This window comes from Saccoglossus kowalevskii, chromosome 14 (assembly GCF_978046115.1).
Source record: "Saccoglossus kowalevskii chromosome 14, keSacKowa6.1, whole genome shotgun sequence".
In the NCBI taxonomy this organism is placed as follows: domain Eukaryota; kingdom Metazoa; phylum Hemichordata; class Enteropneusta; family Harrimaniidae; genus Saccoglossus; species Saccoglossus kowalevskii.
The window spans coordinates 9,431,698-9,450,221 of NC_140654.1; the positions used below are offsets into that span (position 1 = coordinate 9,431,698).

The 18,524-nt window shown below is 35.9% G+C and overlaps 1 protein-coding gene across 1 annotated transcript in view; it reads left to right on the top strand.

Moving 5' to 3' along the window:
- The window catches only part of LOC102805021 (glutathione hydrolase 1 proenzyme-like), a 33,462-nt gene extending 15,174 nt beyond the window's left edge, over positions 1-18,288 (top strand). Inside the window, exons 8-14 of the mRNA XM_085507879.1 lie at positions 144-231; positions 2,726-2,856; positions 3,258-3,346; positions 5,904-6,053; positions 7,429-7,549; positions 10,980-11,217; positions 15,982-18,288. Of these exons, the coding sequence (XP_085364005.1) occupies positions 144-231; positions 2,726-2,856; positions 3,258-3,346; positions 5,904-6,053; positions 7,429-7,549; positions 10,980-11,217; positions 15,982-16,145 (981 nt within the window). The 3' untranslated portion in view covers positions 16,146-18,288. The remainder of the gene's footprint in view (positions 1-143; positions 232-2,725; positions 2,857-3,257; positions 3,347-5,903; positions 6,054-7,428; positions 7,550-10,979; positions 11,218-15,981) is intronic.
- Positions 18,289-18,524: the final 236 nt, after the last annotated feature.

An 18,524-nucleotide genomic window follows, 5' to 3' on the forward strand; every position in this document is an offset into this window, starting at 1 on the left:
AATAAGTTTATTTTTCTAATTTTAATGAATAATTTTGGTGAAAAACAACAGTATATCAGCCAATAGGCTGCCTGCTTCGCTTTTTAAGATCGTCTAAATTTAAGTCCAGTATTGATATATTTATCAACTACCATGTATTTTAGGTGAAAAATGCTGGAGGAATTCTAACCAAAAAGGATTTATATGATTACAAAGCCATTTGGAAAACTCCTCTGCAAACAATGTATCATGGTGAGTAAGTTTATTATAGTCACCATCTCCTCTTTAGGTCTAAAGGCACGCACACAAATTACACATCCTTGCATTCAATTACTCAATCATTTGTGCTTGAGTCCATGAGTCCGTCCTTCCATACATTCATTTGTTCCAGTCCCTCCATTTCCTCACCATTTCCTGTCCATCTGTTCCCAAACCATTCATTAACAAAACCATCTATCCACCAACCAGTCCATCAATTTGCTTTTTATCCACTCACCATCATTCCATCCACCATTTACTCACCATCCTGTCATCCACTAGTCCATATATTTACTCTCCACCCAGTCCATCCACTTGTCCATCCATTTGCTCACCACCGAGTCCATCCACCAGTCTATCCATCTACCAACCATCCTGTCCATCTACCAGTTCATCCATTTACCAACCATCCTCTCCATCTACCAGTTCATCCATCTACCCACCATCCTGTCCATCCATCAGTTTATCCATCTACCCACCATCCTGTCCATCCACTAGTCCATATATTTACTCTCCACCCAGTCCATCCACATGTCCATCCATTTGCTCACCACCGAGTCCATCCACCAGTCTATCCATCTACCCACCATCCTGTCCATCCATCAGTTTATCCATCTACCCACCATCCTGTCCATCCATCAGTTTGTCCATCTACCACCATCCTGTCCATCCATCAGTTTGTCCATCTACCACCATCCTGTCCATCCATCAGTTTATCCATCTACCCACCATCCTGTCCATCCATCAGTTTATCCATCTACCCACCATCCTGTCCATCCATCAGTTTGTCCATCTACCACCATCCTGTCCATCCACTTGTCCATCCATTTGCTCACCACCGAGTCCATCCACCAGTCTATCCATCTACCAACCATCCTCTCCATCTACCAGTTTATCCATCTACCCACCATCCTGTCCATCCATCAATTTATCCATCTACCCACCATCCTGTCCATCCATCAGTTTGTCCATCTACCCACCATCCTGTCCATCCATCAGTTTGTCCATCTACCACCATCCTGTCCATCCATCAGTTTGTCCATCTACCACCATCCTGTCCATCCATCAGTTTATCCATCTACCACCATCCTGTCCATCCATCAGTTTGTCCATCTACCACCATCCTGTCCATCCATCAGTTTGTCCATCTACCAGCATCCTGTCCATCCATCAGTTTATCCATCTACCACCATCCTGTCCATCCATCAGTTTTTCCATCTACCACCATCCTGTCCATCCATCAGTTTGTCCATCTACCACCATCCTGTCCATCCATCAGTTTGTTCATCTACCACCATCCTGTCCATCCATCAGTTTGTCCATCTACCACCATCCTGTCCATCCACTTGTCCATCCATTTGCTCACCACCAAGTCCATCCACCAGTCTATCCATCTACCAACCATCCTCTCCATCTACCCTTTTATCCATCTACCCACCATCCTGTCCATCCATCAGTTTGTCCATCTACCACCATCCTGTCCATCCATCAGTTTATCCATCTACCACCATCCTGTCCATCCATCAGTTTGTCCATCTACCACCATCCTGTCCATCCATCAGTTTATCCATCTACCACCATCCTGTCCATCCATCAGTTTGTCCATCTACCACCATCCTGTCCATCCATCAGTTTGTCCATCTACCACCATCCTGTCCATCCATCAGTTTATCCATCTACCTCCATCCTGTCCATCCATCAGTTTATCCATCTACCACCATCCTGTCCATCCATCAGTTTGTCCATCTACCACCATCCTGTCCATCCATCAGTTTGTTCATCTACCACCATCCTGTCCATCTACCACCATCCTGTCCATCCACTTGTCCATCCATTTGTTCACCACCGAGTCCATCCACCAGTCTATCCATCTACCAACCATCCTCTCCATCTACCCTTTTATCCATCTACCCACCATCCTGTCTATCCATCAGTTTGTCCATCTACCACCATCCTGTCCATCCATCAGTTTATCCATCTACCACCATCCTGTCCATCCATCAGTTTGTCCATCTACCACCATCCTGTCCATCCATCAGTTTGTCCATCTACCACCATCCTGTCCATCCATCAGTTTATTCATCTACCACCATCCTGTCCATCCATCAGTTTGTCCATCTACCACCATCCTGTCCATCCATCAGTTTGTTCATCTACCACCATCCTGTCCATCTACCACCATCCTGTCCATCCACTTGTCCATCCATTTGCTCACCACCGAGTCCATCCACCAGTCTATCCATCTACCAACCATCCTCTCCATCCATCAGTTTGTCCATCTACCCACCATCCTGTCCATCCATCAGTTTGTCCATCTACCCACCATCCTGTCCATCCATCAGTTTGTCCATCTACCACCATCCTGTCCATCTCCCACCATCCTGTCCATCCACCAGTCCATCCATTTATTCACCAACCAGTCCATCTATTTACTCACCGATCCAACCATTCAGTCAATGCACCTAATGATTTTCATTGTTTCATGCAGATTACAAGATATACCAAGTCCCAGAGCCAGCAGGTGGTGCAATTCTAATATCAATAATGAACATCATGGAGGGCTATAACCTAACTAAATCATTACACAATGACCCTCTAACTTACCATAGATTAATAGAGGTAAGTTTAATGTCTTATATTACACATTTGTATTTAATTGATATCCATAGAGAGTGTTCTTTATATCTCCTTATGGATCACTTCCCAGTACAGTCAGACCTGTGTTAGTGACCACCTTCTATATAAAGACCCCCTGTCTTATTTGACAATCTTTTCAGAAATATTTTTGCAGACTCATGTTTGTTTAGAGATCAAAATAATAATTTTAGATGACAGTACCAATTCATTACTTGGGACACTCAGTCATTTTATGAATATAATGTACAATCATCTGTGTTCATCGCTTGCTGCCGAATATCAATGGTTCCTGTATAAAATATATATTTCCCCCAAATATTTCAAACTTGAGATTCAACAGAAAATATTTGAGTACTCAAATAAATAACTATTTTTTTGACTAGGCTTTCAAGTTTGCCTATGCCCAGAAGACCAGACTTGGTGACCCAAAGTATGTACCAGATGTGAATAATCTCACCAATATTATTATCAGGTAACTCCATTATTTTGTCAATAGATTTTAAAGTTGAACACTACTCATAATTTTTGAGAAAGTTGGTCATAAATTGCATGACAGTCATCATGCATGTTATACCCCCGGTATGATCAAATTTTGAGAATATTGCTATTTTAAGTTCCATAAAACGTAAAATGTTAGTTATTCCATGATAACGTGTACCTCGGACCAGTGAAAATCTATTATTTTTCATTCAATATCACCAGCTATCGAAGTCAATGGTAAAATACTGACAAAGTGATCACTAGTATTCACTAAAATATATTATTTTCTCCCAAAATAGGATGATACTCTCAAGTAACATATCGGTTTGGAGTTAAATTCATTGCAAAATAGATCATTTCTGGGTATTTTCATTTTTGACTTCCATGTGCGAAGCACATAATGGGAGTCTTTGCAGTTAGTGTGTCTGTGTGTGTGTATGTGTGTATGTGTGTCCGACTGTTCCACTGCTATCTCAAGAACCATACATCGGTTTTTGATGAAACTTGGTGCATAGATGCTCTGGGCCAATGCGCAGATTTGATTAGGTTTTGGTAAAAATCCATGCTCGTTAATTGCCTATTAGTAATTTGCATGATAATTAGCTAATTTTTAGCTGTTCTATGACTGTTCCACTGATATCTAAAGAACCACTCATTGGATTTTGATGAAACTTGGTACATAGATGCTCTGAACATATGCGCAGATTTGATTAGTTTTTGGTAAAAATCCGTGCATATTAATTACCTAATTTGCATGATAATTAGCTGATTTTTAGCTGTTCCATGATTGTTCCACTGATATCTAAACAACCACTCATTGGATTTTGATGAAACTTTGTACATACATGCTCTGAACTAATGCTAGGTTTTGATTGGTAATAATCCGTGGATACTAATTACCTAATTTGCATAATGATTAGTCAATTTTCGTTTTTTCCACTGATATCTCAAGTACTAATTATCACATTTCAATGCAACTTGGTACACAGATGTCATATGACACTGCACAGACCTGATAGTTTTTATGGTAATATCAGTACATATTAAATACCTAATTTGCATAATTAATTAATTTTCAGCATTTGATATAAGTACTGATCATGACATTTCAATGAAACTTGGTACATAGATGTCATATGACACTGCACAGACCTGATAGTTTTTATGGTAATATCAGTACCTAATTTGCATAATTAATTAATTTTCAGCATTTGATATAAGTAGTGAGCATTACATTTCAATGAAACTTGGTACTTACATACTCAAGGACTATGCAGAGATTGATTGTTTTCGATAAATATTTGTGCCTATTAATCACCTAATTTGCATAATTAGTTAATTTTCATCTTTTTCACGGGTATCTCAAGTACTAATCATCGCATTTCAATGAAACTTGGTACATAGATCCTTTAGGACTATGCAGAGACCTGATTAGTTTTATGGTAAATAATTGTGCATATTATTTACCTAATTTGCATAATCAATTTTCAGCTTTTCTTCTGATATCTAAAGTACTAATCATCACATTTCAATGAATCTAGAATTATGCAGACCCAATTAGTTTCCGGTAAATATTTGTGCATATTAATCACCTAATTTGCATAATTAACCAACTTTCACACTGATATCTCAGGTACTATACATCACATATCAATGAATGTACATGGATGCTGTAGGACAATAGACAGACCTGAATAATTGTGGGTTAAAATCTGTACATATTAATTACCTAATTTGCATAATTAACCAATTTTAAGCTTTCACACTGATATCTAAAGTACTAATTATTCCATTTCAATGAAACTTAGTACAAAGATGCTCTAGGACAATGTACAAACCTAATTAGTTTGGGGTAAAAATCTGTTTATATTAATTCCCTAATAAGCATAATAATTCATAATTTTTTGGTTCTAATCACATTTCAATTAAACTTGGAGACATAGATTTTCTGTTACATTGCGCAGACCTCATTAGTTTTACACTCAAATCTGGTCATATTAATTTTCTGATTTGCATAATTAGTTTTCAGCTAAGTAATTTCGAATTATATTTAATGTGTCTCCAATACTCTCAACACATGGGAGTTCTTTCTAAGCTTTCTTTGATTGAGTATGCTTCTACCTGAACACCCAAATAGTTACAAATAAAGAATTGTCTGAATGCATATACTGTGGAATACTTTATTTTCGCTGGAATTAATTTTCGCTGAAAAGGCTTTTTGGGCGTTTTGCTTGAAATTTATTTTCACTGATTTTTTATGAGTTTAATGTGAAGTATAGGAAAAAAAGTATATTCACTGGATTTTATTTTCACTGAATCATCCCTTCAGCGAAAATAGCGAAAATAAATTCCAAGCGAAAATAAAGTATTCTACAGTAATATCTTTATCCTCAAGAACAACAATTCTTGCCTATATATGTTCTGTTTGGTAGCATTTTAGATATTCTAATGGCATCCTAACCAAGAATGAAAACAATTATACAAAATCTTCAAATCAGTCCAAACCTCCTTAAAATCCAATTCATGTAAATCTGTGAAATATTTTACAGCAAAGAAAATGCGTTGAAGATAAGAAACAAAATAAATGATGACAAAACATTTGACCCAGATCACTATGATCCACATTTTCCTTCTCAATCACATGGTACTGCAACTGTTACTGTTCAAGATAGTGAAGGCAACATGGTCGCTGTCACAACGTAAGTAGTAACCCTTTTGATATTCATTCCTGTATAGCATTAATAATCTGATTTTCTATATAGTTTTCCCACCATAAGAAAGTGTGTGTTTATAAATCATTAACATATTTAGTTAAATTGTTTTTCTCATTACCATATTTACTACCTGATCAGCACATGCAGTACTACTGCCCAATAGCCATGTACAAGTCATCGGGCCCCTGTGGCCATATACATACTCAGTGTCTCATTTGCATATTTAATATTATCCTTGTTCTTATATTTACTGTGGAATACTTTATTTTCGCTGGAATTTATTTTCGCTGAAAAGGCTTTTTGGGCGTTTTGCATTGGAATTTATTTTCACTGATTTTTGATGAGATTAATGGAAAATATAGGAAAAAATGTATATTCACCGGATTTTATTTTCACGGAATCATCCCTTCAGAGAAAATAGCGAAAATAAATTCCAAGCAAAAATAAAGTATTCTACAGTATATTGTTTTACAGTTGTATATTATATGTACTATTACTAAGTGCAAGACATTCAAATTTAAAACAAAACAAATCCCTAAATTTAGTTGTAGATTCCTTTACTTTATGTCAAAATATGAATGTAAGTTTTTGTCCTGCTCAATAGCCTTTATTGTATTTTTGTTTGTAGTATGTACTTTATGGCCATGGACAGGTACATATCTCACACATGCTTGGCCCAGTCAAGTTCAAATTTCACACATACATCAGACATCAAAATGTACATACATTTTTGTCACCACCAAATTCAAAATGGCTGACTGGTGGTCATCTTCTTTCACAGAGCCATATCCCAATCAAGTTTAAACTTCACACATACATTGCACATTAGGTTATATCAGAGGTACATTACTTGGGGTTTGTAACTATGGTGACATGGTACCAAGATCCCGTCACAATCTCGCTTTCGCATAAGCGTTCCAACTCAGAAAAATGCGAATGCGCATGCCCGAGGTAACTAGGATACTGGGATGTCCAGGTGGATCAAAATAGCTGCCCACGATATGACGGATTACGAGAACTATATTTTCTGTACATTTTCGATGTATTTCTTTTTTCACTACGATAGTGACAAGAAAAGTTTTATTTTTTCATTACAAACCTTGAACATTGATATGTGTCATGTCAGAAGGTCGTAGCCTCAGTCTCGCTATCTACGAGAAGAGTCTTGAATGGGATCTTGACATGATGTCACCATACAGTACTATGCGAGTTGCAAACCCCAAGTAATGTACCTCTGGTTATATATATATGCGTCTTACAATTATAATACCAACAGGGACTATGCCATTGATAGTGACTTGTCATAAGATATTATGGTTTGTCATAATTTATGGTGATTCAAAACTGATTTTTTCAACAGGACTGTGAATACTCGATTTGGTAGTGCCGTTATGACAAATAGCAGTATATTGTTGAACAATGAGATGTCAGATTTCAGTTGGCCAACTCAACATCCGCAGCAAATTTTCCCTGTTAGTGAGGTATAAATATTTTAACTCCATATCATGTCAATTAGTGTGTAAGTTGTGTATTCAGTATTCAATATTTTGTAGGGATCTTTAGTCAAAACGATATCTCAAAAAATTCAGTTAAGTTCATATGTCGACTGCTGGAGAGAGAAGGGCACAGATCTAGAAGCAGTACCTACACACGAATTGGTGACGTCATAAAATACATGACCTTCAATCGGGGTCGTTTTCTCGGTATATACGAATTGGTATATACAAATTACAATAAAGATACTTAAGACACTACACATAAGGTAAAACAAATCACGTGACAATATAATGATAATAACGGTAATAAATCCTAGCTTAACAGTTGAACAGAACGCTCATATAGTCAGTCGGGTGACGCCGAAGGTCACGAACTGTGTTGCAAAATGGCCGTGTGGTTGAAACTGGGTCATGGCGTGACGGGTGAGGAAGACATCATTAAACACTCAAAATCACAATAAAACGGGGAAGTGGTTGCATATTACGGCGTAGCTAACATGGGAAATAAAAAAACGCCCAATACAAACGACATGGGTTCGAATCACACTAGATACACACTCACCAGAACTGAAGCAATCAGAAACCAGCAATCGTTTTGGCTTTTCCGTTCAACTCATCAGAACACTGGAGTAGTTAGAAAAATGAACACCACTTAACGACCAACGTCGTGGCGTGGTACACAAGCGTGCCATCAAAATAAAACAAAATTAGTTTGAAAAGACAGTGGGTTCGAGTCCCGCTCAGAGCTACCGTAAAAACGTAAATCAAATAAACTGAAATCTCTCAAACCATAAACAAGTAAACAAAGAACGTCGCAAAAAAATAATAAACCTCACAAAACTCCACCATACAAAACTGAATGAATAAATAATAAAATAACTTGCGTCTTAAACTGGACGACGCGCAATTTGTTCAACAGTTTCCAGATTGTGCCAAGAGATAAACAAGACCCAAGTCAAAGTAAGTTTTGTTAAAGTGTCGATGGCGTTCCCTATATTACGAAAACAATTCAGGCAACAGACGAATATCTTCTGTGGTGTTGTTGAATTTATACTGTGTCTGCGGAATTGTTGATTGAGGGTTCGAAGCCAGCAGTTAACATTTTGTTAGAAAGTTTCACAATTAAATCAAATATCCAATGATACCAGTATATTTATTTCATTATTTTAACAACTTGCAATGGTGGAAGTTGGTCAAACACGAGTTCTTACACCTAAATAAGTATCAAATATTTGTCGACACATTTATTCTCTCAACCTTGTAGAGGTGGAAATTAATTAAACAACAGGTATTTACTGACAAATATAATGGTCAATATTTGTCCATACATTCATTCTGTCAATTTAACAACTTGTAATTGTTGGAATTAATCAAATGAGAGTTGTCTACACCAAAATAAGTTTCAAATACTTGTCCATACATTTATTCTCTCAATTTAACAACTTGTAATGGTGTAAAATAATTAAACGAGAGTTGTCTACACCAAAATAAGTCTAAAATATTTGTCCGCACATTTATTCTCTCAATTTAACAACTTGTAATGGTGTAAAATAATTAAACGAGAGCTGTCTACACCAAAATAAGTCTAAAATATTTGTCCATACATTTATTCTCTCAATTTAACAACATGTAATTGTGGGAATTAATCAAACGAGAGATGTCTACACAAAAATAAGTCTAAAATATTTGTCCGCACATTTATTCTTTCAATTTAACAACCTGTAATTTTGGGAATTAATCAAACGTGAGTTGTTTACATCAAACTAAGTATTTAATATTTGTTGAGACATTTATTCTCTCAATTTAACAACTTGTAATGGTGTAAAATAATTAAACGAGTGTTGTCTACACCAAAATTAATCTCAAATATTTGTCCACACATTTATTGTCACAATTTAACCACTTGTTAATAGTGGAAATTACTTAAACGCGACTTGTTTAATCAGTTGACATCAATGCAACTTACCCGCAGACAGTGCACAACAGAGTATCATTATTGAGCAATTATAAACAGGAACGTGTCTTGGCATTAGGGTTAGGGTCGGGTCAGGTATGGGTAACGGAATTATTAACAGGAACGTGTCTTGACATTAGAGTTAGGGTCGGGTCAGGTATGGGCAACGCAAATGGCAAACACCCAATTGGCAAGATGTTCACTAACGGGTTATGGCATGCATATAGTTTACACAAGTAAAAACACAAAATTGGCAATTTTTTGGACAATTGTAACTCAATAATAGAAATATGTTGTATTTCTATATATATACACACTATATAGTCTTATCAAATGCAAACACATCCAGTCAATCCATTGTGGTCTTGTGGGTCAGTTCTCTACATAGTGATCAGGAGGACCTGGGTTCAATTCCCTTGCCTGCCCATCTTTTTCTCGCAAACACCATTTGGCAATAAAGCTAAATATGACAACATATTATTTAATTTGCATGACAACCCACATAGCTCAGTTGATTTGTACTATGTCAGCAATGTGAGCGATCGCTGGTTCGAATCCAGTATGTTTAGATTTTTGAATGCTACTGAAGACAGTGCTCCTATGAATAGGACTTAAATCCTAACTCCTGTGTGAAGACACTCGTGGTACAGTGGACAAGACAGTGCGCTGGGAACTCAAAGATCGCAAGTTCGAATCACGGATTGGACACTCCTACAAAAGACATGAAAGACGTTAAAAACATAAACAGCGGATTCAAAAACTCAAGTCAGGAAAACAGAACACAAGAATACTACCCCACATGGAAGCCAGTCGAAGTCGTCGAAGAACGAACACAGTTGACAGCTGTAGGTCACGTGCAACAGCAGACACGAGGAGCATGGCTGCTCTCCAAATGGGTCCCTTCTTTTGTATTGACCCCCTAAGGATTGCTAATCCCCCTTTCTAACTCTTCCCCCAAAAATAATATATCGCCCCTTTTAAAATGTATTGACCCACAAATTAATGAATATTCATGAGCACAGAAACTGCTACGTCATGAATAAATTAGCATAATTTTAAAAAAAAAATTGCATAAAGTGCAGGTACTCCTTCTGGAGCTCTGCCGAGAGAAGTCTTCAAGAAAATAATTAAATTACACGTGACTTGAGGCACATACTAAAATGTTGAGGCCCTGTAAAAAATTACAAATTATGTAACTATCAGAAGATTTATTAAAATAACTAATTGCATCAATATGAAAACAAATGTACAAAAGATTCAAGGCTGTGTGACTGAATATAAAAAGGTACTGAGTCTCTGTTCGTTGATTTTAATCAGAATTAATTTAGATAGGCCATGGCATTTTCATGGACATATTAGTGACAAACATTTTTTATTTCAGCTAGTAATATTCATTCCTGTATGGAAATTGTGATACTAACATTGCAGTTGTTAAACAGTTTTGTTTTCACGTATTCACAGTCGAATTACATCCAGCCAGGAAAGCGCCCTCAATCAGCTACCGTGCCAACAATCGTCTTGAATTCTCGAAGTCCCTGTGACCGTAGAATTACTCTAGGTGGCAATGGAGGAACGACGATCACTACTGGAATAGCGCAAATTCTACTAGACTTGTTATCTTATGGGAATTCAACTAAAGATAGTATCATTAAACCTAGAGTTCATCATGAACTTATTCCAAATAAATTACTTGTAGAAGGTAAGTATATTTACTCTTATTACAATTTTTCTCTATATAGTGCAATACTGTAAAATACATTATTTTAGCTGGAATTAATTTTCGCTGAACATACTTATTGTTTTTTAGCCCCCGCCGGATCTTTGATCCGGGCGGGGGGTATTAATTTGGGTCGTGTCTGTGCATTCGTGTGTGCACATTTTCATGTTACCAGCTTTTTCTCACACATGTGTGATCCAATTCAGTTCAGAGTTGGTACAGAGACAGGAATTGATGGTGCTATTATGCACATCAAGTTATTTTTTCGATTCTTCAAAGTTTCACTGTGTTTTTCTTTGATTTTTAACATTTTTCCTTAAAAATCCGACTTTTCCCGACATTACCAAAGTTTAATCCAAGTTTTGATGACGCAAACGCAGTTCTTGTCTAGGTGGAAATCACAGTCGTTTTTGTGTGAGAATATTGTATCCCGGAATTGTATCTTTATTTGCGCAACGCTTATATGGACAAAATTGTGTCTCGTCAATTTCAAAGGTAAGAAACTGTGCTTGTTATGGTATTTATACACTTTGTATTATCCTTTGTGTCTCGGGTTTGGCAATCGTGAGAAACTTTTGCTAACCTGGCGAGAGCTTCGCCAGAAAAACTGCCTTTCTGTTATTGTTGTAAGAACTGATTATGTATTGTGTAAATTGAAAGTTTACATCGTGATTTAAGAGGTTTGCAGTGCTCTCACCGGGATTCAAACGTCGTGGTGGTGTCGGCGCAATGCTGCTTTGAGACGCTTGCCAGACTCTGCCTCGCTCAAAATCATTGTCGCCATGCTTGATTTCCGCAACATTTACATTTGTTTATAATTTCCACAGCTATTGTTCTATGAGATGCGTCATCGCTGTTCATAAACAGCCATAAACAAGTTTAGTTGGGTCGGCATGTACTCATTAAAAGTGTTGGTTTATTTACGTAATCCACTGATCACGCCATAGGCGAAGTTAAAAATATGTCGCTACTCAGGAGAGCTTGTCCACAACGCTAAATGTCCCAAATAAACGTACCGGTACGTTTATTTTTTTCCCAGAAAAATTCCACCCGGTACATTCTTATTTGGGACGGTACGTTTATTTATTGTTCTAAATCGGCCCGATTAAAAAAAATCATTCCTTTTCCCCCTATGAAAAACAAGCCAAAAGATCGCACTGAAACATCGGTAAATCTGGTTTTCCGTGTTGCTTTCACCATGAGGTCGCTGAACTGTCATATTTAAATGCTTTATGGTAATTTGAGCACATGGGCACCATCCAGCATTTTGAGTGGTTGATTAGTGACTTGACCTATCTCGTCAATAAACACTCCTTGTGCGAAGGATAACATGGCGGATATCGTATCGCTTTGGGCGTTAACATGTAACCGAAAACATTTGCTTACAATAAAACTAAGTTGAATTTTACTTGCATTTCATAACAATTCAACGAATTTATTTTTTGTACGTTAATATAGTCACTACTGAGTACTAATCAACAATTACAACACTTCGAAAACAAGTAAGCTACCGTACCAACATTTCATGATGCCTATTGTGGAACCAAATTAGGGCCTTTCACTCTTCCTTGATGCCTATTTAAACGACTATACGGCATCTTGCTTTTCGCCAGCCACGAATGTCACACTAGACGAACATGATTGATACTGCCGATCATTCCATGCATTTTTTATCGACGCACGACGGCACGCAAATCGAGAAAAGTATTGTCCTTGCAACAATTTTGCACAATACGTCACCACTATACAGTGACTGATTTAAATTTTTATTCAACATTAAAACAAACTACAGTGAGTTGTTCTATGGTTGTATAAAAATAAAATAAACTACATTAAGACACAGTAAAGTTAACCAACTAAACAGAATGCTTAATAAAGCTAAATAATATTACAAACACATATAGAATCACAATAAACTTGTACGATACAGTACAATACAATACTCTAACTACTATTGCTTAGGAGTGGAAAATCACCTTCACATTAGAGTCATAACTATGGAAAGAATATTTTTATATTTGGTGGAGCTGCTCATATATCATTTGCATACATTTTTGTATGTATTGTGCAGTTTCCCAGCCAGTCCGACTCGAGTAGTGATTGGTTGCTATTTCATTACATCTTGCAGCCTTTCAAACAGTATATTGCTGGACATGCATCAATTGTTGTTCATGTATATTCCTAATTGCTCAGTGTAAACTGCAATTTCTTTCTGGCTGGTATGAATATATTAAGTAATATTTTTTTGTACTGAAAAGATGGAACACAAATATCTTTTTTAATTAAATTTAACAGCTAATGGAAGCACATATGCTACAACCTCTGCTTACTTTTGACTAAATGTTTTTTTGTTTTTTTCAGGTGCAGAGCCAGAATTTTTTTCTCAGAATGCAAAGTCACTGAAACTGCATATATTACAAAAGCATACTATTCGCTGCATGTCTGACAATTGTATAAAGTTTTGCAGGTCGTCTTTTTCTTTTTCTTTGAGAAGTGCTGTCAACCAAAGCATAAATATGTGTTTCTCTGTACATAAAAGTTCAATTTCACACGATTTGTTAATATTAATGTATGATAATAAAAACTTGATAATATTTTTTTGGATTCTTGCACTTTATTTGTATCATTGTGATATGAGAAGTACTCTGTACATGAAGTACATTGGAAGTAAAGTTGTTTACACAGGTAATGTACACCAAGGATCATTGCAGTTTCTCAGTTCCTCATCTGGTGCTAGTACTTGCATGACAAACAGTATCTTTGCCCTGTTACTGACTAAAATATCAGAAATTTTTCGCTGGAATAGTTCTGTGATTGACAGTGTTCTTGTATTAGGAATACAGTTGTACAAGGAAGTTTATCCAAACAGACACAACAAATGAAAATGCCTTAGAAATCATGTTTGCCAATTTATGTCCATGCCAAAAACTGAATAAATTGTATGTTGCAACTTTCAAATGACAACAAGTGAAGGCAGTGTCATTCATGACCTGTTTGATTGGATAAATTTTTACGACTTGGAGGCTATTTTTTCCCTCAAAAATCTAAAAAAAAACAAAACAAGCTTTTTCTAGCTGTTATCAGCTTTCTCTCAGATATGTGTCATCCAGTTTTGTTCAAAGTTGGTACAGGGACAGGTAATAATTGTTTACAAGTGCACATCGCATTATATGTTTAACAAGTTATAAATTGTCTCAGAAAAGCCAAATGAATAAATTTTTACCCCACCCCCTAAAATTGTAACACATCAATTCTGAACAATTAATAACAGAATTTTAATACAGCTCACAATGAATTAATTCACTCTGACACAAACCCAGTTCAATATAAGTTTATAAATTTTTTTCTGAGCGGGGGCCATGACATATCTTGTTTTGTATGGAATTTATTTTCACTAATTTTTGAATTGAATGTAAAGTATAGGAAAAAAGGTATTTTCGCTGGATTAATTAATTCCAAGCGAAAGTAAAACTTTCAACACACAAAAAAAAAATTTTGTTATACTGTAGAAAATTGCTCCAAGATGGTTAGCCATGTACAGATATCAGTGAATCAGAATTAAGATAACACATATTGGGTATCATCAGATTACTCGGATAGGTAGCATGTGGGTTTATGGTAGGTACTTCAATAGGTTTCATGTAGGTATAAGTGGGTTTAGGGTGGGGTACCTTCATAAAAAGCATGTGTTATATATAAGTGGGTTAAGGATGGGTGTACTCATAAAGATAACATGCTATCTGGGTTAATGGTGGGTACCATAAGTACCATGTGTATCAAAGGTATCATATCATTGGAGTGGAGTTGGATACTCGTAAGTAGCATGTGTTAGGTATAAGTTGGGTATGAGTGAGGTACAATAGGTAACTTTATTTGGGTATCAGTGGGTGTGATACTCCCTTAAGTAACATGTGTTCGGTATTATTTGGGTATGGGTGAGGTACAATAGGTAACTTTATTTGGGTATCAGTGGGTGTGATACTCCCTTAAGTAACATGTGTTCGGTATTATTTGGGTATGGGTGAGGTACAATAGGTAACCTTATTTGTGTATCAGTGGGTGTGATACTCCCTTAAGTAACATGTGTTCGGTATTATTTGGGTATGGGTGAGGTACTATAGGTAACTTTATTTGGGTATCAGTGGGTGTGATACTCCCTTAAGTAACATGTGTTTGGTATTATTTGGGTATGGGTGAGGTACAATAGGTAACCTTATTTGGGTATCAGTGGGTGTGATACTCCCTTAAGTAACATGTGTTCGGTATTATTTGGGTATGGGTGAGGTACAATAGGTAACCTTATTTGGGTATCAGTGGGTGTGATACTCCCTCAAGTAACATGTGTTTGGTATTATTTGGGTATGGGTGAGGTACAATAGGTAACCTTATTTGGGTATCAGTGGGTGTGATACTCCCTTAAGTAACATGTGTTAATTAGGTTTCAGGGTGTTGATGGTTGGGCGTTCCCATTGGTATCAATGTGGTAAGAGTGGGGTGCTTCTATAGGTACCATGTATTGAATTTAATAAGGGTAAGACAGTACTAAGGGTAAGACCATGGGAGGTGGAGTTTGCAATGTGTCACATTTTGGTTCAACTTTGACTTTGACAAATCAAATAAATTATAAATATTACCCACACTCCCCCAACCCTCTCTAGGCAAAACAATTCAACCATTATCGATTACCCTAGTTGTAAATAGAAGTTTGTTAATAATCCAACCATTGATATGTGTCTATTTTCACAGCAAAGCTTTCTAAGACAATTGTTGATGAGTTGAAAACAAAAGGACATAATATAAGCATTCAAGAACCAGTAGGGAATGAATTAATGGCGATAATGATGACAAACGATAAGATATCTGCATATGCTGATGATAGGAAGAAAGGATCCGGAGCTGTAATCTTCTGAATAACCCACTGCTTCTGAAAATATACAGTGCTGCATGAAGACGAACACCGCTGAAATATGTTGCTGAACTGCTGTGAAACACCGGTCTTAGAGCCGGTGAAAACAGCTAAAGTCAAGGAAACAGCACAAATGCAACTTTGAAGTAATCCTGAACAACCAAATTTATATATGTTGCATATGTGGGGGGTAATCTTCTTGAACTGCTCAAAGCAGTTTTCTGAGAGTTTTCTACTGTTGTTTTCATCAAGGATGGTTGTCAGGTGGCGTTCGCTCCCGAAAATAGCAAAAAAACATTGTTTCATTGTATGTTTGAGCAAATGGTTGAAATTTGAACAATTAGAACACATTCTCTGCACATACTTATTCCATTAAATATGTCACATATGTAATAATAATAATTATTATTATACATCTGTCACCGTAACGCCATAAGTTACATTGTGCTGTAATTTTGTGGTATTTTACAGAGTATCTTCATCCTTACCATATTAGGAAATGCGAATTCCAAATATGGAATGATTACACACGTAAGCGTCCACTAATAATAAAAACAAACATGGCTGCAACCAGAGTTTGACCGGACTCCACACAAAGAAGTTCGCTGATTCTGTTTTAAACATTTTAGATTTCAGCATTCCCATGATGTATCCTTGGAAGGAAAAGTTGTATAATAATAAGGTTATTATGAAGTAACCTCAAAGTATGCACTCAGACAGTACGCCGTGCATCGACCTCTGCTGCGTGTCAGTCGATACTCCAGCTGACTGTCTTCGTGCATTCTCGTAATAATCGTATAGTACATACCTGGTAGATATTAGCAATGATTTATATTATTCATTCTGTGAAAGTTGTGGAAAGTGCTGTTTGTGTTTATTCGAAAATTTTTTGAAGTTGGCAAAATCTTGCTCATCTCATTCATGGATTTTGTAATGTCACTGGTTAAAATATGTTTGATTGAATTCACAAGATGATGGTCTCTCAAAATCTTCATCCATATCTACCATGCAACATTCTGTTTATACGAATATATTGCCAATGAATGGTTGATGCATCAAAATGATAGTAATTTTATAAATTTATCCATCCAAACATTGCAATGCTGCTGTTCAATATTCGAATTCAGCGAAAGTGTACACAATGTTTTTAGATTTTGGCTTTTTCAAAGTGAAAAGCTCATTTTTGATTTAGCCTACCAAGTGCTTTCATTTGTTTATATTTATTTGCCTGGAAATCAACAAGACAATCAACTTGATCAACCTTAGCATTTTCCACAGTGAATTTTCTTTTCTTTTTCAACTATTTCACCCTTTTCTTTGATTTACATAAAAATCATTATCAGCTATCGATAATATATTCTAAAACTTCTTTATCAAAAAGAAGAAAAAAAAAAAAACATGACAAGTTATGTGTGGCAAAAGTCTTGTGGTGTTTCACCACAAAATGGTTGTCTGGTAGAGCTACTTTCCATGTTCTAATAGCAAGGAACTCTGGAAAGGAGAATGATATCACTCTACATAGAAATCAAAGTTACATACTCTTATTTTATAAACGTTGGGCATTATTCATGAATTATTAAAATAGTTTAGCAAGAAATAAATTTTGTAAGTTACTGAGCTTACCTCACAAGAAGTCACTGAAATGCTTACAAAAAGTATTGCAAAGTATTTCTGAGTTTGGAATATTTTTGTACACCTCAATTTCACAACAGTCTATATGGGTATGTGTTCTGGTGGGAATGGCACTGATAATTACGATCCACAGCTACTGTGAATACTGCCACACCAGTCATAATTCATAAATTTCTTGTGATATTACGGGGTTTTAACTAAATGTTAATGTTGCAACATTTTAATAAAGACTGCTGATTATCTTATGGCACTAACAGCGAAGACAAAAGTTTCTTTAAACGGATGCAATAAAACCATTCTATGTAATATGTATGTAATGATATTGGTACACTTCTATGTACATGTGTGTATATATATATATATCTATACATGAGATTGATAATTAATGCAATTCACAGAAGTTTTCTAATTTTAAAGTTTATGAATATGGTTGTCCAATATACTATATGATATGTGAATATATGTTTATATCAGATATATATTAAAAAAAAGAATTGTGATTTTTCGGAAATTTATTTTTGTTTTTTAGTTAACATTAATTTTATTAATATTTGTAAGTTTTTAATAATTGTGGGTACAGAGCATGTTTCAAAACAAATGTTTGAATATGTGTATATGTTTGTTAATATATGTATAAATATATAATAAATAAAAATGGAAAAAAAATCATGCATTTTTGATAAAATTTATACACTTTGTGTGCCATAGAATCAACAAAACGCATAACATGGCAGTGCACCAGGAATTGAAT